We start from the raw sequence: 27,593 nt of genomic DNA, 5'->3' as shown, positions 1-27,593 counted from the left end.
CCACCCAACTCCTGTTTAGTGTTTGCTTAAAGTTTAGCGCATATAAAATTACTACCCAGCCACGAAACTTCCCTTTGTGATACAGCTCCGCTCCAAAAACTCTCATCCCCGCTTAAGTTTTGCGGATAAAGATGTCAAAATAGTCAAAAATGGTCTCACTTCAACTCTCTATAAAATTTTAATGACTGCGCTCTTGTTAACTAAATATCCGAAACAGAAAAATAGCCAGTACTACATATGCTCTTCTTAAACAATAAATAAGCCATTTTTTTTTAAACAAGAATTAAATATAAACTTTACACATCCAAAATACAATATACAACCTATTTCAAAAAGGACTCATTGATTACGGAAACATAGTAAAACCATATTATGAACCGCGTGTAAGCTTTCCTCTACAAAGGGTAACGCTGCTCAGGGCAGCTTTTCCTTCAAGCGGCAGGGTTGGCTTATCCATTTTCCTACTTGGAGCAAGACGCCCGCCTCCACCATTTGACTTAGGCGGCCAGATGAGAGCGCCTGGTGGAATCAAATAATCAGGTTCGGTGGTGTGAGCAAGTGAGTTGACCTTTCTCAAGACTGACAAGCGCGACTCTTCCAAAGATAGTGTGTTGAACTAATTTTATCTGCTCAGAAAGGCTGATGTGATAAGGCTGTAGTAAGACTCTAGACTTAAAGCCGTACTTTATCCAACGGAAAACGTTTTGTATCATCTGTCACCTTCAAACAGAACAAGTTGTACGGACCGTCTCGTTAAGACCACAACAGCAGAAGTTAACAATATATACAAATGAAGTTTTATCAGTTTTCTATAACGCAGAAAACAAAAAGAGACTTCCATAAAAAGGATTTCTTTGTTCTCAAACTTCACTTAGAAACTCAGCTTAACATACAGTTGTTCTGTAGCATTAGTAAAGTTCACTAACAAAAGACTTTGCTGTACGCCGTAAATAAACCAAAGCGTTCAACAGTTTTGTCGCCATTGTTCATGTGGTGTTGAGTTGACTTTGCCTTTCCGTTTCAGCTTTCTTCTCTTGCCGGTGGTTAACTGCAGCCCAGAAGGTTATTTTTTTCAGCACTTGCTGCAGAAGTTTCGATGGCAAGCATGGTATTTGATTCTTTAAGAGAGCTGCGTTTTTACCAATGCAGTCAAGACACAACCTAAAGGAGAAGGAAGGAAAAAAAAAAAGAAAAAAAAAAAAAAAAGGGAAAAAATAAAATGAGAGGTTTAAGTAAATGGTCTGTAACCCGAAGAGCTGTGTGGAAAAGCACAGTGCCATAAAGATTTACACCAGACTCTTTGTGCCAATAACCTCAACTCACCTGAGGAGCGAGTAAGGTTGAGTCTGAAATATCAACAAGTCACTGCAGTGACCCTGATCAACAGAAAAAAAAGAACCATTGAAATGACAAACAGCTTATCTCAGAAGTACTGCTGCTTTCTAGATTAATGTAACATCTGTTACCACATGCACAATTTCAAACTGAGAATACTTAAATAATTATTTATAAAGAATCTGAACAACAAATCCCTTATCATGAGCCTAACAAGTGCAGGAAAAAAAAAAAACCCTCATAAATTACTTTCCAAGAACACCCAAGGTCCCATCTCACAACACCCTATGATATGAATGAACTTAATAGCACCGGTAATTATATCAACTTTATTTCAACTTTAATTATCATAGCGCTAGGATTTCATTATTCAGTTTACTGACTGTGTCCATGAAGTGCAAGTCTTCTTTGCTTCCACCAAACACCATCACTTCTCCTTCTTTTCCAAGGCAGGCTGTATGCCACAATCTAGAAATAAAATTATAGCATTAGTGACCAAGTCACAACAAGCAGCTGTGTGTTATCAGCAAAACAAATCTAAAACCGAAACGTTTTTCAGTGTTTCAGAGAAGCAGTTAGTTTACTTGCACATTAACCTCTTCGCCTCCCAAAAGACTCTCCTCCATTCTTCATATTTAAGTCTCTTTTCAAAAGACTCCCTTGCTATAAGGATGCAAGTTCCTTTTAACTAAAACGGAAGGGTCACTTTTCTAATCCCGTGATTCCACTACTTATGCCCAGGGCCTTGAAGTCTCACTGGCCTCGTTACTTACCCATTAGAATTTGACAGTTTTAAGTAACATATTTTACACGTGGCTCTGTGAGCTGCAGAAACAATAAAGCCTGGTCTTTATCAACCCCTGTCTCAAGGCAGAGCTGCCATTCTTCTGGGAGAATGGAGAGTAAACACTCTGCGCTCACTGGAGCAAAGCGATTACGAGAGTCTCTTTTCTGTTCGGCCGTTTATTTGCACAGAGTATGTTGGGACTTAGTATCTCTGAGCTTCCTGCTTCTTTGTCAAATATCACTGAAATGGATCAATTGATTCAAAACATACGTGGGCAGGAGAGGCAACCGTTCATGCCCGGAGCACAGTAATGTAACCCTTACTTCTTAATGAACCGAGACAAAGATGTTCTTTCAAAAGTCTTCAGAGGTAAAAAAATAATATCTTAAAATACGGTATTATTCATTTTTTTAACATAAAAGGAGAGAGCAATGTGACTATCCATCTCATGAGAATTTTGCTGAATGATTACATCATACAGAACAATATATTTTTGTCATTATTTGACTTTTCTGTACTCTACTTGTATATACTTTGTCTTAGCACTACAGCAAAACATTACAGTGGACATTTTTAGAAAACAAAATAACTGTAAAAAACAAGCTTTTGCCAAGAACAGCTTTTCTTTTCCTTTTTTTTTTTTTTCCTTTTTAAATTTTCCACTAATTCTCTAATAGAACAGCTTTTCTTTTCCTTTTTTTTTTTTTTCTTTTTGAATTTTCCACTAATTCTCTAACTCATAACTACAGTTCTAATGGCGTTAAGATTGTGGGGTTTTCAGTACTGACTCTTATCCCTCAACACTAGGATGAGAGCTTCAGAACACAAGTTCTCCTGTTCCAGTTTTATGCTTCCCCCCAAGATTCCTGGGGATCATTTTCTGTGTGTCAATTAACTTACATCACACACCCACAAGCAGGTTTTGTGTTGTGCATGTAAAAGCACATGGTATAAAACAAAGCAAAACCAAACTGAAGCCTGACTTGTATAATCTTGCTTTTACAGAAACAAAGATTCTGCTACTTCAGCAGCCACTCCTCGCTACATTTACTTTTTACTATTAGCAGATCAAAATCTGTAATTTTTCTACTGGTATATCACCACGGAAGTAAGTATCACAAGATGATTATCACCACAGAGCTCTGGCCCTTTAAGTCTACTTAACAAAAATAATAGGCACCACTAGAACTTTCATGCAAAAGTAAACGTTCTCACTTTCTTACTCCATTCATATCAGTAATTATTCACCGTTCTCCTTAGGCTGAACTGTAATCCCACCTTTTCTCTTCCTCATACCTGTAGATAGATCTGTCTCTGCCTTATCTGCATAAGGAAAACTCTGGACTTCATCACCGAAGAACACTGGAAAGCCTTTCCTGCCTTCACTTTGTTGACATCCTAGCTCGCAACCTGATGCTTTTTCTACAGACTGACAGAGTTTATGTCCTCTCACAGCTGCTCTAACTTATCACCTAAACATTCTAATAAAGCATGTTATTTAAATTATACAGATGCTGAATTGATGTAACCTTTTTTACACAGCTCTTCTAACTAGAATAACAAGAATTACATTGTAAAGAAAACACTGGGAATCTGTAAGTTAAACATACAATTTGTTCTGTATTTTAACCTGGCATGCAAAATGTTAGCTGAAGTACAACTGATGGACAGAAAGAAGAAAAATAGTTTCTACCAACACAGAATCACAGATCCATAACCTGGAAGACAATTTTTTTAGAAATTACTAAAAATGAAGGATGAAGGAAATTACTCTTAACAGAATTTGAGGGAATCAATTTTGCAGAAGCATCAGGAAAATACACTAATGTACCTGTGATATACTATGTATTATTATAAAATAATAGAAATATATAAAAAAGTACACATATACATGTTATTGCCAGTGCATTTTAAGTCCTGCTGTAAAGTCAGTCATATGAGCAATAGAACTGACTTAAACCTTTTTCAGCTGCAGAGCTCCTGCAGTAATCCTGTGTAAGAACAGGGATACAATTGTGGTACAAGTAAGTACTTCACACTCAAACTAGTTCCAATATATATGATGTGGCTGCTTTTATCCATGTTTCCAGGATTTCCTGAAAAAGGTTATTGAAGTATCTTAAAAAAACCAAACAAACAAATAAATGAATGGGGAGGGGGGTGTCATTTGCTTCAATAAAGAATTAGGTCAATGAAACGCAACTGTCTTTGCCTACAAACTGCATACCACCATCTTCAGATGCTGGAGAACCACATTTGGACTTGAGGGAGCTCTGAGACTCTTGTCAGCACGTGACCCAGAAGCTCTTAGGAGGGTCTGGGGGCTGTGCACACAGCAGAGCCCTCTGCAAATTTAGCAGTGTCAGCCTCAGGAACCCTCTTTGGCACTGCAGCAAGGAAGGTGGCTTGCTCAACAGCCTCTCTGCCACCACAGCCAAGTGACAGTTCCACTTTGTAGCCCAGTATGGGATCTGCCCTCAAATTGCCTGAAAGCTGCTTGGGGCTCGAGTCACAGGTCACTAACATCCAGCCCAACTGCCACGCGAGGCCCAAACATTACTCCAGCATAATTGCAGAGTAAAGGCTGCGCTGCAGCTCCCTGCGCTGCCGCCTGTAGAAAGAGCGCATTCTCTCCCTTCCTGATCCTTTTTCATGATGCACCAGTAAAAATAATTACACAAGGCGAGGCAGTCCACGTCAGCAGTTAACTTTTATGAGATCATTCGTGTAACGAACTGGACACAAAGACAAACATGATCCTTGACTGCTAATGATATGCTTTGTTATTTAAGGCAGTAATCGGTCCCTTCGCCAGTTCACCGATCATAAAAAGACAGAAAATAGTCTATGAAGCTAAGGTGCAAGTCTATTTGGGCTTGAAAGAGTTTGAAATATAAGAAAGCAGACAGCTTGGTCTAACAGTGCTGTTACATTTAAAAGACACCCTAGAATAGGATAAAACGGGAAGAAAATTAGTTGAGGTAATGGTATTTCAGTAATGCAAAACAGAACATAAGGCAAGAAGCATGCAAATGCCAGATGACAATTGTACACAGTGCTAAAAGAATGATATAAAATTGTGCTGAGAGTACCTGGGTGAATGTATAGAATCAATTCCACCAGAACCTGAATATTTACTATCTACAGCAAATCAATTCAATAGTATTTACGCTATGAATACAGAGAATGCTTCAACGCTGTGTTGAAAAAAAAAGTCTGTGCTCTGGATACAGCAAGCACACGTTTTCAGTGCAGCTTCTCAATAACCTCCCGGTTCAGAACATGAAGCTGGCTTTCTTTAGTCAGAAAGAATCAATCTTTTTCTGTAGTCTTATTAAACTAGAGAGGGAAGGGGAAGAGAGTCTGGAAGAGACAGTATTGTTGCCAGTATGAACAATACACATTTTAGAACTAGGTGCTTTTTGGTTGGCAGTTCAGTCCTGGCAGTTAACAAAACTCCACAGTCATTTACTGTGTAGTGCTAAATTCTGTTTAGCAAAACTGTAATAATTATCTGCTTCTGCTCAGGGGGAAAAAACCCCAACCAAACAAGGTATTTTGTAATAGTTTTGAATCCTGAAAGGTGCCTCAACATTTTCATGGTTGTCTCCCCCATGTTTCTAATAATGTATCAACATTAATCGACTTTTGTTATTCTCATAGGTCACCAATTCCTCAAAAAGTTATGTGATACACATTTTCCTATATAAAAATAATTTGGCTGTAGAACACCAGGTTAGTTGGACACCCAGATCCTTCATCACAAAAAAAATCTTGTAATGCAAGTAAGCATCATAATGCAAGTAAACATAAACTATAACAAATATGGAAAGTAATAATGCTGATCAGGTATGAAGGAATGTAAGTTAGTAAAGCAAACTATTCAAACACACTGCAGTAATTTTCTAAAATACTCTTATAATGTAGTTCAAAAATACTGTTCAATAATTTAAAATTACATAATATTTAAGATGCCTAAATTTCAGCAAACATTATCTATTTTTGTATACCTAGGCCTACTCTTAGGCAAATGGGTAAGTTGTTTCCATCCATTTGTTGTAATGCTGTGAATCCAGCCATCACCTACAAATAAGAACATACATTAGTACTTTTTCTTGGGACACAGTATTACCATTTTTATTTCTTCATACAAAAAGCTCTGTGTTCTAAGAGGGCATTATATTAAGGCAACAGTAACATCATCGCTACATTAACTTGCATCTTTTCAGTGTTTGTAATTTAACTCAACCATTCAGTCACAGAAAGCTCGCTGCATTGAAATCTGGAATTAAAAGACACTTTTTTCTTTTGGATATATTGAGAAAACAGGTCAATGTCCCTTTGAAAGTCACCAGTGGAATATATCTGTGACACTTAAAGCTGTTTTCACTAATTTCAAATTTTCTCCATGAAAAGTTGACTTTCCTAGAACAGGAACTCCTTATAAGACTACGCTACTTCCTATTTAGCATTTTGTAGCTGTGATTTGTTATTCATCCACAAATCTACCTTATGTTGACATTATTATTTGTATCTTCTTCCTGCAGTTGCTATTGATATCAAAAGTTACCCCCTTGTTCATATCAGGATGCGTGAGACTCCTGCCTTTGTTCTTTTAGGGGATGGTTTGATGTAAGATTTATTATCATACGTTCTCATTGTACCACACAATGTGCTCCTACATCTCTATAAAAATAAGATTGCTAGAGAAATACTCAAGCCCTATGAAAATTCTGTAACAAGCTTTAGGTCTAAGTATTTTGAGAAAGACAACAAATGAGCATACTATATGAGGTTAGTACCAAAGTGTACAATAGAATTAATAATCTCTAAATTACTTACTTAAAGGAACATTATCAGAACTTAGTCCACCAAAAAGAAAAAGTCTGTCGTCTCCTATCGGAGTCAACGTGTGCCAGGATCGATCTTTTGGTTTCTCTCCACTGATATTAATTCTTGGTGAAACAAATAAACAGAAACAATTTTTCAAAGAATGCTGAAAAGTAACGTGCCAGAAAATTTAACAGTTAATTGAGTTCATCCTAGAACGAGCTTGGCTATTTCCTCAGTAAAAAAGCTGCACTTACACAGTCTGAATTCACTCTCGAAATCTAAACCAAGTAATTTCTTGCAGTAATTGTTCTCCCAAGGATCAGTTTTGTAAGTAACAAATGTAAGGACAAGAGCATTGACTGTTATTTGGTTTGTTTGTTCTCTTAAGATCACTAAAGCCACTCCTTAACATGCAACTGAAGGCACTTAGGACAGCAAAGGAAGGCCTATATATTCAAATAAACAGCACAGTACATGTAGGTAGACTCAGTTATTTGAGATAAAATGTAATGAATCCCAAGAGGCTACAGTCTCTCCACTCCTAGGAAAATGATCTTAAATTATACAAGGACTGTGGCTTTACCTTTTATTCAAAGCTACTACCTCAAGCATTAAGCCTTTTAACACAATGCTGGGTCACCCAAACTTGGAGATAAATTTTAGCGAAAAGTGGAATTCCTAAATACAAAACAGAGGTAGGTTCACTATTCTAAGAATCTGGTCATGCTACAAAAATATAGTTCTTCCCAATTTTATCTATGGATTTCATTTTAGTTGCACAATTAGGTGTGCTTGAGAGGAGAATCTGAACAGTAAAGAACCTGAACGTAAGGAATTGCCTATAGTGGGTGGCCTGAATTCACGTCATCTTAGTTTAGGCACTTAGGTGTAGCCTAAAGCCTGCTTGTCTCAGGAGGATCCAGCAGAGAAGAGTAAGGACCTCCAGAGGGCATCAGCCCACCTAGTAACTTGATACTAAGCAAAGAGACAACTTCTGTGGTAAAGTACCTAAGTCAGACACAAAGAATCTAGGCCACTGCACACTCAGTATGTCCTCATTTTGGAAAGATGATGGAGAAAGCAAGTGCGAACACCTGTAAGCTCTCTTGCGGGGTCAGAATCTCAGCGGGAGAATGTCCAGAGCGGGTAAGAACAGAATGTTCAATCCAGGTAGCCTGTATCTCAAAGAACCAGTTACTTCCCCCTCCCCAACAGTTGCTAAAAGTAAGGTGAGTGTAATATATACAGATGTGTGCTCAAGCTACAATATGAACTGTGCGGACAGTCACCTACATCTCCTTTACAATCGATGAAGAGAAACAGGCCCTTGAAAAGCACAAACTCATGATTTATTTTAGATGTCTACCTTAACAGCAGTCGTCTCGTGCCCAGGAAGTGCCTATTTCTCTTAACTGAGCACAGAGGAAGCCTAGGGTGAATAATACAGGCATCTGCAGTTCAGTTAGAGGATTTCACTACTGGTGACTGCTAAGCAGTTCTCCATCTGGAAGCAGAGACTGAAGAATCATAGCTAATTAAACAGCGATTGCAAAACTGTCCTGCTAAATCTGGCACTGAAGTTGAAGCCAAGTCACAATGTTTGAGCGCCTGCTTTGCACAACTCTTGTATAAGATGCTTCTAAAATTGGCAAAAGAGGCAGGCTGTGCTGAGATACAACAGGCTTTGACGTTTAGAAAAATATATGCCAGATACTGATGGGTGATAATGGTTCAATCTTTCATGCTACTGATAGAAAAATTATCACAGTAACAGAAATAACATAGTGTTGAATATTTTGAATAACGGGTCAGTGGAGCTCAGGGAAGGCAAGGTAACCTCTGGGCAGTGGCAATAAATATTGCAAACTCATGCTGGATTACTAGGTTAGTATTATGCAATTCCTTAAGAAACCTGCATAGAGTTGAATAAGAAAAAAACCCTGGCATGACTGGTTAATGAAAAGCCATGGGGCTTTGAATAAAGTGATCATTGCATTTGGGATTTTTCTTTTAGGAGAGTGAAGTGAATCTGAAGGTTGGACTGTACAAACCAAGTCCTCCTTGCTGGGAGACCTGTACTTTACAGAAGAACTTCAAACACCTGCAGTCAACTTGTCTTGGTCAGCAGCGTTCAGACAGCCAAACCATTAAATCTGTATTAAATCCTTGTTTCAGTGATACTTCACACGGGCAATCAAAGGCAATCTCTCTGCAGCTGCAGAATGGCTGAGAGAATTCCGTTACCACGATCAGAAGGGCTGTATCCTGCCTAATTTTTAATTCATCATCGGATCAGACATTTCAGTAAAAAGGAATTTGACACTATAGCATAAGAAAGGAAAGGTTCCTTGCAAGAAAGACCTAGAGGAGAAAAATAGTCACACTGACAGCAAACAAGTCTGAAGGAATTTCCCCACCTGTAAACTACTGGAATGATACTAAGGCTTTTTAGAGGCAGTTGTCAGCTGGAAATGGATTGTCTGATTAGAACTATTCAAAACTATTGCTGGTACTCAGAGGGTATAGAGCAATTTTCTTTACTTCACACTTAATACATAACTTTATTGGTCTCAGCAAGCATTTCTTTACTATATACATTTGAGATTTAAAAAAAAAAAAAAAAAAAAAAAAAAAAAAAAAGGAGCAAAAAAACCCCCCAGCCTATCTACTCTGTCTTATTTTATAATGTTTGTGTGTGGAAACATGGGACTTTGGGGACCAAGTTCTTTACTTTAGAGATGATCCCTACAAATGCCCAATTTCCAGTACAGCCACCACTACTGATTTTATGAAAAGAAGCATGTAACCAGAAACAATTTTCCAAACTATTTGTGCAAAGACAGACTGTAAACTGCAGTCAAAATGTAAATGCTAATTTGATGTTGTCCTGAAAAACGCACTGATTTTTGCTCCTCTTGTAATTAGGAGATGAAATCATGCAAAGAGTATGTTTGTGCACACTTATAGGTGGCCTGGTAATGTGAGATGACTTCAACATAGTAGATAATTAATAGCCACAAATGAATTATTTGGAGAAAAGATCATCCAGCCCTAGGAAAGTACCCTTTTTTTCCTTCCCAATTTGCAGTTGACAATGGCTACTCTAAATTCTGCCACCTCTGACAGTCTGAATTATATTTCTCAGGTTTCCCTAAGATCAGTAAGGGAAGAACAGCGCTCAGGCCTGTGAAGCTCCCCATAAGGCCAGCCTTTGATTAGTTACCTCTCTAGATAAGAATAACTCAACGCTTTACCTCCTGCGAGGTGCCACCACAGCAGCAGGCACTCTGCAAAGACTCTTTTTTTTTTTTTCCCCCCCCTCTAATCTCTTAAATTTCTTTTTTTAGTCTCTCAAAGGCTCTTTGCAGAGGTGCTATAGAATAGCTGGATTGTAGGCTCCTAAATTTGTAATGATCGGAGTCGATACTAAATCATGACTAAGTCTTGTGAGCTATTCTTGGATCACAATACAGAAATAACTGAGTATTGGAACAATCTTCAGTTTTTCAGAATGGCTGCATTTAGTATTACCATCCTTAGTCTAAGGCTGTGTGTGTATTTATAATCAGCCTGTTGTATTCAGGTCAAGAACAGAAAACACTTTCTAAAAACTTCAATATTAGCTTTCGTATGCCAAATGAAAGGGAGCACTGGCTGACAAAGACTAAGACAGAACTTTGACATTGGCACCCCTCCTTCAGGGCTTGAAATTCCTCTCGTTGGCTTGTCCCTCAACTGTCACAGGTTTCCTTTTTTTAAAGCAATATAAAGCAAAGCGAAGAGCAACTGCTCATGCTACAACAACAAAAAAAGCAAGGAGCTAAAGCAATAATCTGAATAATCAATCCACTCAGAGGTAAAGTTCGCAGGCCGAGAGGGACAGTGCTATCATTTAGGTAGGACATTGTTAATTTTAGCACAGCCAGCAAAGAAAAAGGGGAGTTAAGCTGGTTAGTTAATCCTAAGTGCTAATTAAAGAAATCTTCAAAGAGAAGTTTTTTTGAAGGACACTGTGGGACTTCTTTGTCCTGCTGCTATCAGCAGCAAGAAAGAAGGGATGGAGGATTGTGTCTAGTCCCTCGTTTTGCTCTCGGCTCAGAGGGCAGAGGAACACACTTGGTGTGGGATCAGATCTGCAGTCACAGGTGATTAAAGATGCCCATCATAGGTGCAGGAAGCACATAAAGCCCTGGAGCAGGACCAGTACTGACACATACTCAGGAAAGGTGTACTTCATGGTCTTAAATTCGTAAAATTACTGTTAGGTTATCTTGAGAATAGGAACAGAACAGTGCTTTTATCACCCATCAGTTACTGTTTATCTCCTGGTTTGTCTATCAGCTAACAGTATATCCACTGATTCTACACGTGTAGTAGGCACTATCATAAATGCTACATGCAAACAAACAAATCTTAGGAAGTATACTAATACCTGATTTAGTTTAAAATTGAAATATTTAGGTCATGCTCTTTACTTTTTTTTTTTTTAAACTGTTAAGATGTTTATCTTGGGGGGGGAGGATCTTTCCCCATTCTGTACCATAACGAGCCAAATATAGACAGCAAAAACAGTATTCAAAAAGACATCGAAACTAAAATTCCATATGGATAAATGTATGCATCTTGCAAATGAGGATGTTAAATCACTACATGCTGTGCTTAAAATAGCATCATCAACGCTTTGGTGCAGAACAGAAAAAGCTTAGAAACCACTATCATATTAAATTAAATTGAAATCACAATATAACAGCTGTTAAAATAGTCCCCAAACTCCCATTCTGCTCTTGGAAAAGCCACAAAATTAGCACTGGAACTATTTAACAATATGTTTCAATCTGCTACATTCAACTTTTAAGTGTTATAGAGAAAAACCTACCTTCCAGACCAAGTCCAAGTGTCTAAATTCAGGCAGTGCAAATCATTCATTCTAGTTTGCTAAAACAAATAAATAAAATCCCAGTTGTGTTATATTAAGCAAACAATGAGCAAAGTATTTCAGTGAGGCCTTCCCAGGACAGAACATTCAAAGTAACAATATTTTGAAGAAAACCATACCCATGTGCCTTAAAACAACTCTGTATTATGTGGCAGATGAAAAGCATTTATTCTCAAAAACCCATGCAACTCTCGGAAAACTACCTGTCAGGAATATTTACAATAATGCAACGGCAGTATGAGGCCAATTTTAGCTTTTAGTAGTAGTTTAATATATGATACTCAGCTCCTGCAAATTTATCCAGTTTTTATCCACAGAATCCATGGCACGCAATTGCAGAAGGTGTAACACTCTACATATAGTTTCTTCTCATTATTTTTCTATGCGTTCTGATCAGAACTATGAATCCTCCTGCCTGGTCACTTACTCGGTGAAATATTCTAGTAGGTACTGTACTCAGTACATGACATCCCACAAAAAGTTAATCATATCTGTGGTTTTCTCTCTTTTCCAGAAGGCAAGCCCTTTCACAAAGTTACTACTAGCAACGACAAGGTTTTATGACCCTTTAACATTTGCCATAAAAATTATAAAATGTGTCAATAAAACAATGGGAAATCAATACACTTGCATATCTGCCTGTGTTTTGAGATGAAGAAGGTAATTGCCTTAGAAAAGTAAAGGGGGGGTGGAGTATAAGAATTTCTTTGCTTTAGATTGTAGCAGTATGTTCAATGGCTCGCAATACACTTGACTGGTATTTGTGATTCCCCTAGGTACTACAAAACAGTATCTGACAAGTAGGGAAATGTATCTTGCCTTACCTTACAATTTCTTTTCTCCTAGGGTAGTCCATAGATCTATTAGAATAAGCCTTTCTCCAGCTTGCAGATCCTTTGAGGCAGAAACTAGACTTGTCATTTAAGTCAGAATAGGAGTAGTTTTACCCCTGAGAACTCAGCCAGTTAGTGAGTTTGAGAGAATTCCAAAGCTGTCCATCAGCACTGTGGAAAGTCTCAGGGTATTTCAGGAAACAGCAAGGTTTTCAGGATAGCTGTGGCCTCCTCTGATGAAGTACGTGCTAGCCCGCTTCCGTCCAAGGGAAGAGAATGTTAACTAGCATTTTGGCAATGCCTTCAGAGAGGCCAATAGGCTAAAGAACAGCAGAATGTGAGGGCTTTTGTGCACTGCCTGAGAAACTTTTTCCCTGCAAGAGGCCGAGTGTAACAAAGTGTGGACCAGCTGACAGCTAGGGGAACAGATCTGTCTTCCATGACAAGTCTATTCAGTTGCCTGCTCCTTCAGATGGCTTTGAAGGAGATGAGGAACAAATTATAAAAGCAGAAAGCAAAATGCAATTACTGAGTATCTTCTGCTGTACCTGTACACAGCTAGACACCTGGGGGTAGGGTGGGGAAAAAGCAACATCCTGGCCTCGAGAGCTAAAAATATTTAATCATCATGGAATAACACAGTTCGATACGGAGGACATCTATTAAAGAAAGGGAAGAAAGAAAGTTGCTGTTTTGCTGGAAATTAAGGTTTCAAGAAGATCCCGTTCAAGACCTCCTCGCTGACTTTCCTTTCCTAGGCATTAGGCAGAAGATGAAGTAGTTTTCAGTTTCTTGGTCCCTGGGAAATCAATGTATTATAATCTTTACATTCTCATGAGTCAACAGATTGACAGATGCATAATTACATCAACCTCATTTTGAATTCAAAACACAGCATCAGTTAGACATTTCTGTCTAAGATTCAGTCCTTTAACATAGCTCTAACATGAAAATACCTTTCTACCTGACCCTTATCTGGGAAAACTGTAAAGCACACAGTCAGGTTACAGGATCGTTACTTGCCACATGCAAGGTTTTCGCGCAGTCTCTCATGTATTTCTAAGTGCTACCTACTATATTTCATCATTTAGCTGATAATCCTAAAATTATTCTTAATTGGCTTAAAAGCATCAAGCCTCATAAGAGGGTTTGCATTTCCCTTTAAGCTACAAGGACTCCTCTACTTATCTATGGCATGTTCATTTATTTGCAGCCTAGTAAACATTAACCAGGATCTGCTTTGCCTTGGGATTAGCTTTCTAGCATGATGAAAGGCATTAAGGGTGACATATTTGCAGCTCACTGCTGTTACAGTAAACTCCATGCAGCTCTCCGTTCTGAGATTTACAAGCAAACAGCTATTATAGCTCAAATCTTTGTAAGAGGACTGCAGTTCAATATATCTTCTGATCTTCAGTGACAGAAAGGGTAACAGGAAATATAAACATGCATACAATTAAGGCATCAGATGTGTGAAGAGCTGCTGGAAAGACTTTATTACTTCATCATTCTTTACATGAACACTTTCCACTTAAATCAAACATGAGACTTGCATCAACTTTTGGACTAACTCTCCTTCCTTCCCACTTCCTCCCATTTCTGTTTTTTCAGGGGCTTACCTGGAGGAACAGAGTCCACATAACACTTCTGAGCCTGTTTTCAAATGATTCCTGGTACAATTGATTTGATCATCATCATCATCTTCTTTTACCAGTTCTAGCTCCAAGTTTGGAAAAAGGTGCCCTTTCCTCCCAGAAAGATGAATAGGAGAAGCCTCATGACACTTCCTGGCCCTTTCTGGTTCCTTGTAGAGCCTTTTCCCTGGGAAGATTTGTATTATGGTGAACTAGAAGGAGAAGGAGGAGCAGAGCAGCCCCGTATTTGCTCCTTAATTTATGGAGAATTGCAAGACTTCATCCTTTGGGGAGGAGTTACTCCTGTTGTCAGGAAATTTAGTGGTTTTCTGATGTCTTTAGCTTTCCTTTCCTGTTTCATGACTTACATTAATTCCTCAAGCCCCACTGAATGTTCCCTGACCTTTGTAAGTTTACTTCCATTCATTTCTAGAATAGAGAGTGAATCAATAATAGAGTATCATTAAGGTGAAAATGACACTTGCTGCTCTCCTACAAAATGAAATACAGGTTTCCAAAATTTCACTCTTCTCTGACATTGTTCTCAAGCGGTTTCGCTGGAATTTAGCAAATGGTTATTAAGGAAGCTGATGCTACCTGAGGAAGAGAAAAACTTTTCAGATCAGAGCCGCCTTGTATTTCTGAATCCTGTAGTCAAATAATCAGAGTTAAATAGAAGCCAGAGGGCATGTCCTCTTAGGGCATATCTAATCATGTACAGTGGAGAAATGCCAGGTGATCTCTAGTTTACCAATAATTTCACTTGCAGAGGCTGCATGAGAATTCTAACTTGAGTTACAAAGCAGTTCGGTTGCAACAGGCACAGCACAGCCACCCAAATTAGCTTGGACACAACACTCAATGCTATTCTGTTTCTGGTGTGATGACCTCTGCAGCACGCAGAGATAGCTCTTGCAAACAAAAAGCAAGGCTTTGAAGGCTGAGGAACTGTTGAGAAATAAATGGTGGGCCAGAAGGTCCTGAGCTGCATATTTACTTCTTCACATTTCGGTTTCTTTCCCTCTCATGTCTGCAGGCTTGCTAAATGAGGAGCAGGATTCAGTTCAGCTGTGGTTAGAAGGAGCTCATTTATACATCAGACACAAAAGAGCAAGTCCCTAACAGAGGCATAGGGCTCACTTAGCCTGGCATGGCCAATCCTGACACACAAGATTCAAGTAAGGCTAGATACTTTTTCAATCTCTTCAAATATCCCTTTATTTCCTTAGTTATTTGCAAATCAAGTTTGTCCAAACCTACAGCTCTGGAAGCTGCTGCGTGCAGTCAAGAGGCGGGGCTTTAGTAACAATGCCAGAGATCGTGAGCCTGTGTGAAAGGCTGCAATAACACAAAATACAGAATAGGAAGAATAAACAGGATCAATTTTCATTACTTTCTTTTCTGATTGCTCTGAAAAGGTACTTGGGTAAAAACTCTTCCTGCAGCTGTGGGAGGCAATTCAAACTGAAAAACTGGCTGGACATTGTGTGCCCATGCTGAACCTGCCTTGATCTGTATGTCTGGTTTCTGTCTGAGCAAGCAGGAGTAAGCCATTTTGTAACAGAACTGTAGACTTTCCCTGAGAAGAACACTGCATTAGAGTACAGCTTTTACAGCATGAAAAACGGGGGATAGGGAACAAAGTGCAATTTTACACTGTTTTATTTGCAAGTACTTGAGAATACGGGGTTTAGGTTATGGCAGCTTTCCAAGATGAAGTTGGCATATGTTCATTGTAGGGCATTTCCAACCAACAGTTAATTCCTCCTCTTTCATATAACAAAACTATAGAAACACAGCACCGAGGGCTTTGAAAAGCTTCTTCACTGTTACTTTTCATAGTAGTAGCGATAGAAAGCATCAAGTCTCATCCTTTAGCTGAATGTGATTAAAGGCTCTAAATTAGCTGTAGCTAAAAAGAGCTAAAAACTTAAATTAGGGGATTTTTTTACTTGCCTTACAGAATCTGTTCCTTACATTCCTGATAAACTCCAGCTCATACAGAGACCTTGAAAAATATTATCTTTGCTATGCTTTTGCAACCGTTCTAAAAGAGTTGGTACACTTTCCGGCCCATAAAGAAACTGTCCTTGCAAAAACTTTTCAAACGGTAGGGGAGCCTACATTAGTTAAGACTACCTACTACCATCCTTATTTTCAGACATAAGACAGAAACATGGGTTCTGTATTGCATTGCTGCTTCAAGGTTAAATTCTTACATTAATGCTTCAGCAGAGAACTGAAGAGAAAACCTCTTCTGACTAGTACAAGAAAAATCAAGTGTGTTGCTGAGAGGTTTTATGGGACTCCTTGCTTACCAGTGGTGGCTTCAAGTTTGTTAGGTACAGACAACCAAGGGGATGATGCCTATGGCTTTTTTTTTTTTTTAAATGAAAAAGAGCTAGGAAGAATTAAGATTATATAGCAAGAATCTAGCCTTGATTTAAAGATGCACTGATGGCATCCTATAAAGACAGCTCTTACACTGCCTTTGACTATTACCTAAGGGATAACAGATTTAAGATCCTCCCACAGTGAATTAAATGGCACTGTCTTGGATCAACTATCAAGAAAGCAAATACAAGCCTTACTCTTGCGGTAAAGAGCTTATATAGGATGCACAGAATAAAGCTGTTAACAGCAATCTTTACAGTGTGCTTCACATATTCTGTATCAAGGGCACAGAGCACGCTAAAGGTAAAGGCTGAGACTGCAAAATTGACATTCAGAGAGCAGAGGAGGGGCTTAACAGGATTGGAATGACCTGTGCCTGCAGTGGCCTGTGCTGCCAGATAACATGCTGCAGCATCCTGTACCAGCTGGAACATATGGAGACTAATGCCTTCGTATTCAGACATTAGAATCACATGCTGCTCTTCCAGACATCTGTATTTCAGTCAACACTTATGTGCAAAAAATGACAAAAGTTTAAATTACAAAGCCAACTGAAATCTGTTATTTGCTACCATTCAGAACCACATGTGGTAACTGTAAATATAAAATATTGTATCCCAACAGCTTTTCTGAACTTCATTTTCCCCAAAGGTAAACATCAGGATACCACAAATGCGTATGTGAGAAATTGACTGTTCTTGCACATTTCCTCTTTCTTTTAAGAGGGGAGGGGGGGAAGCACAAGCTAAAATCCCAGTTATATTTACTACTTGCCAGCATTTCATTAAGTGAAACGGGGAAAAAAAGCCAGCAGGTTTGCTGTATAAATCTGCTAAGCTGTAGCAAGCACAGAATGCTAGTACCTCATCATTTATTTAAACCTGGTCTATCGGCAGGCTTGCTTTTGCTCCACTCTCAAAAGAACCACCTCCTGCTGAGGTTATGCACACATCAACAATTTTGTTGATTTACAAACAATTCCATTTACCATACAGTCATCTGTTTTTTCCCTTTTTGGGACAATGTAGGCTTCATCATTAATACTACAGACAGAAAGACAGACTCTCCTTTTCATAAGGTAAAGGGGATGAAAAGAAGCATCCTGTATTCAATGCCCCTAACATACAGGGTTAAGCCAAAGACACTTTGGATTTTTTTTCTACTACAAAAATAATTTGCTACAAAAAAAAAAACCTGCCAAGAAAATAACATTACTGCCAATAAAACGTTTTAATTAAACACTAACCAGCACTCGTCCTCCAAAGATGTAACCTTTATTTCCCAGCACAGCACATGCATGAGCTGCTCGAGGCTGAGGTGGATCTCCACCCTGAAAGAACCAAAATAAGATCCTTCAGAACATCACCAAAGTGCCAGCCAAGGATATTGGCAAGTCAGTATCACAGAGATTGCAAAAGTAAGGCCAACACGCATCAGTACGCCAACAGAACTGCCATTTTAAAAGGAAATAATTTGTAGTCATGTCCAAGACTCCACAGACATTAGAAGATACATGTATTTGCCCAGGACAGCTTTGAGTTTCCTCAGTAGCTCATGTTTAATACATTCCCTCTTGGTCTGATTTATCATTGCTTTGCTTAAGTGAAACTCAATGAATTTATCTTTAATTCCTAAGCATAAAATTACAGTATCGCATCAGTTATTGTTGGTATATCCTGTGCAGCTTTATTTTTCCAAAGGGCAAACTATCAGGAACTGGTACAAATATTTCTGGAAATCAGATCTTAAAATTTGATGTTACATCCAATAGCCACATGCCAAAAAGTATTCCCTGTGTAAATCAGAAATAAAGATAGCAAAATTGGCTTTTACTTTTCAATGGTAATTTAATTTTTTGCGTTTAGTTTTATAAGAATTTTAGAACATCCTATAAAGACCATAAAACAGTGTCAGACACGCATATTACTATATACTTCTACTGAGCTCTTATTGTAAACTCACCAGGTTTTTATGACCCTCTATAGTACATTGTCATACTAATATCAATAAATAGAAATGTCTACATTACTATTTTACTGTGAAAGTAAGCATACATGTTCCTTTGGAAGAGTGTTAAAATAACATATTTGCTGGAGAAGATCTGTTTATTCTAACAATACAGCATGACTGGGAGATTTTTCAACATTAACTCTTGAAGGCGATACAGCAACTCCATATACACAACCCTCAAAATAACAGGCGTATAACCCTCGCATACTAAACGTCTATCTTTACTTCACAAAGAAAAACTGAAGACCTATGCTAGCAATACAGCGAGTTTGCTACCTCTCCCCTTGCCTTCTTTAGGTCTGTGAAAGGTGAATAGTGAATCAAGAGAGACCAGGTTTCAAGACCACTGTTGTTCTTTCAGCCTGACACACCATCCCTCACACTGACCTCTCAGCTTTATGAAAAGGGGAAGGCAGGGGAAAAGAAGAAATCCCCAGGCAGACCTTAATCTCTCATGTGGTCAGCTCCAACTTATCTGTGACAGGTTATCCGTGTTGCAGATTAATTCTACACAGATACAGTCAACCAAACAGCTTCACATCAAAACAGTTCAGATAAAGGAGATTTGTTAACCTCAGTTTGGCACCATTAAACCCCCCCTTCATGTGTTTCTACCACACACCCCCCAAAGACCTTGGCTTTGTTCCAAAAGGCCTTCACTAGGTGTGACACGGGACGAAGAGAGCACTGGCCTGGGTTAATGGCTGTGCTCCAGGGGCAAAACTGTTCCATATCCAAAGCCCTGGCAGGACCTACAAGGATACCCAAGGACAGCAGAATCACCTTAATCCATTCCGCAGGATCCCAGCTTGCTTTGTGAGGAGCCACCAAAACACTTCCACACCCTGTTCCTCAGCACTGCTCTGGTATTTCTACTAAATGGTTTTCTGGAGTATCTCAGTGCCTTGTCTTTCCAGTAACGGAGCGCTGACAGTAATTTTGTATTCCCAACAGTTGTCTTAAAGCTTGAATACGAAGCTTTATCTCAAAACTATGCCCTAGATACAGAATTACTGTATGTTCTCCTAATGTATCCAGATTTCTAATACCTCTCTGAAGCTTACAATGTTTTTTGCATCAGAACCACATTATAGAAAAAAAAACCCAGCCTAATAACATCCTGGGGGAAAACCCCATTCATATCAGTTTTGAATTTTCCACATTTCAGATGCACTGAGTGTCCTCCTGTTTAATGTTATAAGCCTGAGCAATACTAAGCATATTCAAATTACTTTTCCCTCCATCAATTTCTAGAGCACAATAACTATTCAAAATGCAGCAAAATCACAATTGCGTCAAAGGACAAGACTAAAAAACACTCACTCTAATTGCTGGTTGAGACCAAGTTTGTGTGGTTGTATCAAAAACATGAACATCATTATGCCATCCCCAGAATATCTGTCCTTCCTAAAAAAGAAGTTAAAAAATTAGAAAGTTTATTCTATTTTAAAATCTTTGTGCTTATTAAAGGATACAAATCTAGAAGTGAAGTATCAAAACAGAAAATAAACTAAAATACAGAATTTTATTAAAAGAAATGTATGCCAATATTTTTAATAATGATTTAGCAGCTCAGGTCTAGTTGAAGGTCAACAGCGCTCAAGAATGTTAGGGCTGATGACACTTTTGAAAATGGGCTTTGGGCTCCAACACCAGTCACTGCAGTAGACAATTCTACCTTCTGAGTGTAACATACCGAGAAACAAATAGATTTTACAAAGTAATACATTTCTGTAAGTCAATATTTACCATTTGATGTAAGGATCTATACTCCTTTGAATGCGTTTCTATTTCTTATTAATCCCTGTCACTGAATACTCTAATCAGTCTCCTTTCTATTAGCTGTAAGAAATCATTATAGGAAACTAGCTAATCCAGGCATCTTAAAGTAATGGCATTTTTTTCTGGATAACAGATTAAATAAACTAACTGAAAGTTTTTGTCAGTTAGACTTGTGAAGCTATAAATTCCCTACCATTACTTCAAGGAAATAAATTCTAAAATTTTCTGGGAGTTTCACATTTAAAATATGTCTTCGGATTTAAAATACTGCCTTTGTTCCTGCTTTGACAGCATTTTGTTTCATTGCACTCCAAGCCTAGTACTGAGTACTTGGAATGCACTGAACACCCACTGCTCCCAACATGAAATATTTGAAATTTCAAATCTAAGTAGAAGATTTTAATTTGCATTTCTCCTGATGCTACAAATAAAAGAAAAATCAGACAGATTTCCATACTTACTGAGTATAGTATAAAAGAATCACACTTTGCCAATCAGAAAGGACAAATTGTGACAAATCTCTTACCCAAAATGCATCATGGACATCAAAACAATCACTCAGTTCATTATGCTTCCTACAGCCATAGCCACCAAAATATATTAGCCTAAAAGAATAACAACAAAAAATAAGTTCAGTTGTTTTGTAAATAACATTCAAATGAATAAGCTGTAATAATTAATTTCAAACTTTAGTTTACCTACTGTACTATTAAAAATGTAAACAAATTAAAATATTTCATATTACACCTAATTACACAGAAAACCTTACAGAGATGAAAGTAATACTGCTACATTCCTCAACGAGCCTGACAGAAATCCGCAGGAGGAAGGAGGTTCAAGATACCTCAAAGTCCCTATTGTCTATGCCTCCATCCACAAGCTTATCACCGTCACATTTTCAGACATGAGTCTCAAAATGACACATAACACACAACAGTGAAATGCCTATGCTCCTCCTAGAATTCCTACCCTTTTCTACTGAAATTCCTATGCTCCTGCTATATTTGTTAGCCTTCTGCACACATCTCACAACAAATGTTCCCAAGGTTCAGCCCACAGACTGCCTGTGACCCACAAAGCCTTTCTCTAGCTTATAAAGAGATTCTTTCAACTAAGTGCTACTGAACATATTGCATTGCAAGTATTGTTACACACCTCCCAGCCTAATATTCCACCCATGAAATGGCCATCCATAAGTAATGGTTCCTAAAGTTTTGTTTAACTTCAACATTTGAGGATATTTGGTATAGTTGTTAGTGATCTTGGGAGAAGGCAATTTAGGAAATGATGGGATGGTGAAGGTCATTCCAGACTGACATTCCTAGGGAAACAGAGTTACTGAAAGCATTGTGCAATACACCAAGACATCCTGATCTGCAAATTCACATCTTGTGAAATTTTAAGGTATACTTCTGAAAAGGTGCATAGCTTGTCCCCAGATACTTTTGTTCAATTAAAAGGTTACACTCTGCCACCTAAACCAGGTAATTTTCTCAGTATGCAGATTACACAATACTCTGAATGGATTAATCTAGCTCTGAACAATCTTGCATTAACAGCTATGGAGAAGTCGTTCAAAAATACTAATTTCATATGTCTTGCAGTTCAATTAGAATTACAAACCCAAGATATAGTACTGAGAGGCATAATACAGTTTATGCGAAACCTCTTCAGATGTGGAATCCAGAAAGAGATAAATCATTTACATTTAATGTTCACTGTATATCATATCTTACTTGTTTACAGTAACTTTTATAACAAATCACTGACACGTCACTTTCTTGTGACCGCACATGCCACAATATCCAGTCACTTTCCATAATAAACACAAAATCTGAAGACAGTATTTACTCTTAGCTAAGTGGTTTTTTTCTAAATACACTCAGTAACTTTTACAACACAAATATCTAGGCTGACTTGGTTCTTAGAAAATAAAGATACTCACTGAAACGCCTTTGCAATTGTCAGCATTTGTATGCTATTAAAATCCATGAAAATATACTAAATGTATTTTACTGCAGGTAATAATTAATGCTTACATAATGTAACAAAAAAACCAATGTAATGTTTATACTGATTTCTTAACGTGTTAAAATTAAAACCATAAGTAATAGATGCATAAGGATTTTTATCTAAAGTCTCAAAGCATTCCAGAAACTTTCACTAAATTTCCCAACCCTCTCCTAAAGTGGGTTTATACTTACCATTAATTCAGCTCACATGTGAGAAAACTCTGGTAGGAAGTTGTTAGGAGAGATACACAAAATCCCACAGCAAGTCAAGCTAAGAATTAGAGTTTCATGAATCCCAAACCTGTGTTCTCTTCACTTTATAGTACTTCCTCTCTGCAATTAACACATATTAAATATTCTTAATGTGTTACCTGTCCTTATACACCCAGCAGGAAAGCTTGTCACGTGGTGTAGGAGGTTGACCTTTAAAATTTGTAATTTTTTTCCACCTATAGGTTCCATTTTTTGTTCGCAAATTAACATAATACAGCTTAAAAGAAAAAAATTACAACATTTTCAGTATAAACGATGTCGAAGAATCCAGCACAAATCACCAGCAAAAAGAACAGCCCACCACCCCCAGAATACATGACTTATGGCATGGAAAAAAAAAAAAAAAAAAAAAAAAAGAAAAAAAAAGAAAAAGCAACAGACAGTGAAGTTTACAATATGTAGCAACACGTAGGAAGAATCTGATATATAAGAACATAAAAAGCATGAGAATTAGCAGCTCGTTTCCTTGCCTTCTCTCAGCCAGACCAGAACACAAATATCCTGCTCCTTCCAGAGTCAACGGAAGCCTTGCAAAAAACTTCTCCAAGACAAACAGCTCTCAGTTCAATTCCACTGGCAGAACTGCCAGTAGTTCTGCCTAACCTACCTAGGTAACTGCACAAAAAAAAAAATCAACAGGGCTTGTGAACCAAGTACTAAGCTGAGATCTGATTACAGGCTCCATTTCAGTGATTTTTCTAGTCAGGACTGAACTGGGACTTCATTTACACTAAGTGATAAAACAGCTCATTTCCTCTACTTTGCTACTCCAGCCTTCACTTACAAGGAAAACTGGTAGCTATATTTTAACTTCAATTATTACCTGATTATATGAGAAAGGTAATCACTATCAAATAGCAAAAATAGAAGTGATATTCTGAGAGCAGTTTCAGTTACAGTTGCCAACATATTTAAAAAAAACAAAGCAATTGGGAAAGCACTGGCAGTTTTCAGAAAAAAATACAGAAAGTTTCACGTAATGGGTCTCATTCTGAAGCTATGATTCAGTGCAAAATCCCATAAAAACATATGGAATTGAACATTAAAACAAAACCTGAAGTTTTTTGTCAATTTAGAAGTGTATTTTTTCTACAAAAATAAGGCTTTTCCTTAAATGTCTCCATAATTCAAATGCAAAGTACACCAAACAAAACAGTAAGGTCAGCATTATTATTCATTCAAATACAGTATATGTTATGAAAAAAAAAAAGAATACAATACCCGATTACTGTAGCCTTTATCATCAAATCCACCAAAAATGTACAGCTTCCCATTAATGCTTGCCCCACAGCTTCCTGACATGGAGGTTGGTAACTCTCCTTCCATTAGGTGCATTGTCCTGCAATTTAGCACATAACATTAAGTCTTATAATGCTGCTTTCAAACCTGCTAAAATTAGCAAACCCAAACCAAAGGTATTAATAATTTTTATACTTAAACCTAAAAATACAGTTGCAATGTTTTGGCTGTAATTAGCACTAGAAACTACAGCTGATATACACAGCCAGGCTCCTGTGGTACAAGAGGACTTTCATGTGAATACTGTGCGTATGTTTATGAAGCACCTCAATTTTTCTGAAGATGAAGCCCATATTAAAAGAGCATTAGTAGAGCTGAAACATTAATTATTCAAAACCTGGAAATACTAATAACTCCAAAAGCTCCTGAATTGACAACATGGTATTGCTGTTATTTTACAAACGGAAAACTGAGGCAGAAGTAGAAATAAAGGTCAGAAGTACTCACCAATTTTGGTACCCAATATGCCACTCCTAAAACTGCATTTTGCACTGTATTTAGCATAATAAAAAAATCTTCAGTAATGCCAATTTTACCACTGAGTTCTCTGTTCTTCAGCAGCAGCAGCTCCTAGCCTTTTCCTTGCTAGTCTCACAAACCATTACCTTCCTGTGATGCAAATTCTAACATCGCACAATCTCAAACATTATACACCTGATGAAACTCAATTTCTGCCACACTCACGAGGGTGAGCATTAGGCCAAGACCGTGATTAGAATAATTACCCCACATCGAAAACAGCTTTCCTAGGATCTCAAATTTCTACAGAAGATAGGGACCTGCATTTTCCTCTCACATATACAGGCACAGAGGAGACTGGATTTGTTTAGGACTTCCACCTTGTCGCCACACCTTGAGTCTCTGTAAATTTAGCAGCCAAATCCCAGCCTCTCAGTCCTGGCACACCAACTCCTTGCCCCAGCTTTGCTGCCGACCTCTCATTTGCTTTTACCCTGCAGTTTCTGGTTGAAGCTTCCTTCCCCTGCCATTCCCGTTCATTTTTCTCAGCTCTCCACCTGACTCTGTGGCACCTGACTGTGCCTTCCAACAGGGTCCTCGGCCCAGTCCCCCTCCTCAGTCATGGTCTCCCACCTTCAAAGCCCGATTCCACTTTTTCTTCTCTCTGCTAGGTCTAACATCACCACACTTCTTGACCTCGTCAGTTCCATTCATTCCCTTTTTCAGTACATCCACATCTAGATCAGACGCCTTCGCCTTCTATCACTGGTGGCTGTACAGAAGAAAGGGATTCTTACAGCTTTGAGTTCTGATGCTTGACTTTACCCCAACCTAAAAGAACTGGAGGCAGCCATTAAAAGGACAAGCTTTTTATGAGCTAAAACACCAGATGCAAATGATGGGTGTGCAACTTGGCCCTGTGGAAAACAGCACTCGCTAACAGCTGCTCAGGGCACTGCTTCCAAATACCTTTGTTCTGGCACCAGCACTGCCGCAGGCCAGCCCACCTTCCCCTTCTCAGCTCTTGCTCTCTCATTCCCTCTTGCTCTTGTGTCATGCAGTGCACGCAGCTGTACGTGTACAACTGTGCGTGCTGTAAACTGAATGAGATCAAGAACGGATCCAGGTTAAAAATACCCCTGAAAAAATAGAAGTTATATTTAACCCAGATCACTTTCCTGATCCAATTTCCCCTGTGACCATATAAACAGCTGTACCAGTACAACCGATACGGGGACATCAGGGGTGAAAAACAAGAGTATAAGGCTGCTTTAGCCAACGCTTTCACCAAAAGAAACATACAGCAAACCACAGTCTCAGCGAGTGTACAATCTCAAAAAGAAAAAAAAGAAAAAACACTTGCTAGAACTTCACAGCTAACCATTTGCAATACTACTGTTTTCAAAATCAGTGACTCGACCGCACAAACGTGGAATTTCATACATACTGTAAGACACCTTCCTGATGTAGCCCACCTCCCCTTTTCCCTCCATTTCAAATTGGTCCTTTGAATATGGGTATGCAATGAAACTCTTGAATATGGGTATAAAAGAAACCGATAAACAGGTGGGAGACTAGAAAGACAGCTGGCAGAAAACACATACAAGCCCAAATGGATACTATTTTAGCAGACTAAATGCAATTATTGTAATTGAAACCACTGGAAAACTTTAAAAAGAGGCATTGTTATCTCTCCCCACATTTGATATGCAAGCACAATGAATATAAAATATAAAAATTAAATTGCTAGTGATGTGCAAGATCTGGTTAGTTATTTATGCAAATACACTCATAATACAATTAAGTGATAACAAAAAGTACATAATTATAAATAGATCAAGAACCCAAATATCCAGTGTTTAAATACTCCTTTTAACATAAAAGTTCATGTATGGAGAACTAAGCCAAAATAAATGCACAAATAAAATGCACCTGTTTTAATGACAGAGCCCTAAGCTGACCATTTCAAACATCCTCTTGAAAACAGCAATGATACTTAAGGAATTAATGTGTTTCCTAGAGCAATTTGCAAGTACATGTCTGTTATTCAGTCGTCACATTAAACATCTGCTATTTAAACTCCAGGGAACACAACCAGTAACTCATGTAACTGAAGTAAGTCTTTTCACTGCAGCTAATTATAATCTATGCAAAGATCAACTTCATGTATTAATTAAATTATGCAACTTACCATAACCCGCTATCCATTTCATAGATCCAGAGCTCATCATTAGGCAGATAAACTTCATTTTCTTCAATTGACTAAAACCAGAAGAAATTTGCAAATGTTAAATCAATTATGCATTATACACCATACGTTTTAAAATGAAATACCAAATCACGTTACTTAGCAACATGGAATAATCTTAAGGAGATAATCTAGAAAGCATAAGTCATACCCCAACTTTATTGCTTTGATCATTACAGTTTTAAACAGGCAGCTCAACAATGCTAATATTTTTACATTTTATACTAGAGGTTCAAAAAAGATGGGTTTTATTTTTTGAAACTATTAAAAATTCCGTGCTAGGCGTTTCCTGATGTCATTGAGCTTTGTTGATTGTTAACAGCACCTTTAATCACTCATTTTAAGGTGTGAAGGTTATTAAAAAAAAAGTTTGGTGTATCAGAGGGAGGGAGAGAAGCGTTTCAATATTCAAAAAGCAATATGAATATAATACAATAGCCAATTCTTAAAAATAAGAAAATAACACAGGCAAACAATTAAGCCATCAGGAAACACACGCAACTGCGGCTAACAAGTAGCACAACAGTACCATAACATGACCATGGGTTTAAAAAAAAAAAACCCAAAAATTTTGAGAGAGTGCCAAAGATGCTTCCCGCCGCTATTAAAATGCTGTTACTAAAGGAAGCATTTTTTCAGTCACTGATGTGATCACTCTGAGCAAATTTTGCTGTACTGTTGGGCCTTCATACCTCCAAATACAGAACATCAAAGATGAGCATCAAAGTATTAATGCTGTTCTTTGGGGCTTTTTGCAT

At 38.0% G+C, this 27,593-nt stretch overlaps 1 protein-coding gene across 1 annotated transcript; it reads right to left on the bottom strand.

Annotated features, from left to right (window-relative positions):
* Nucleotides 1-211: 211 nt before the first annotated feature.
* On the bottom strand, nt 212-27,593 carry KLHDC1 (kelch domain containing 1). Its single transcript, XM_009648611.2, has 13 exons — nt 27,528-27,593; nt 26,779-26,849; nt 24,051-24,168; nt 22,928-23,046; nt 21,071-21,149; nt 20,086-20,169; nt 17,999-18,082; nt 11,832-11,890; nt 6,965-7,077; nt 6,133-6,205; nt 1,719-1,803; nt 1,324-1,376; nt 212-1,161 (listed from the first exon to the last, which is right to left on the bottom strand). The coding sequence occupies exons 1-13, from the start codon at nt 27,591-27,593 to the stop codon at nt 987-989; spliced, it is 1,179 nt and encodes a 392-aa protein (XP_009646906.1). The 3' UTR covers nt 212-986.

This window comes from Egretta garzetta, unplaced genomic scaffold (genome assembly GCF_000687185.1).
Source record: "Egretta garzetta isolate BGI_Z169 unplaced genomic scaffold, ASM68718v1 scaffold21, whole genome shotgun sequence".
Lineage (NCBI taxonomy): Eukaryota > Metazoa > Chordata > Aves > Pelecaniformes > Ardeidae > Egretta > Egretta garzetta.
This window is presented reverse-complemented; position numbering and strand designations above follow the sequence as displayed.

Coding starts and splice junctions, on each gene's coding strand:
- KLHDC1 (XM_009648611.2), bottom strand. CDS start 27,593: ATGCAAAAAGCCCCAAAGAACAGCATTAATACTTTGATGCTCATCTTT. Junction 18,083..20,085: donor GGTCTCAACCAGCAATTAGA/GTGAGTGTTTTT, acceptor TGGTTCTTTCAG/GGTGGAGATCCACCTCAGCC. Junction 1,804..6,132: donor TTGCCTAAGAGTAGGCCTAG/GTATACAAAAAT, acceptor TTTTATTTCTAG/ATTGTGGCATACAGCCTGCC.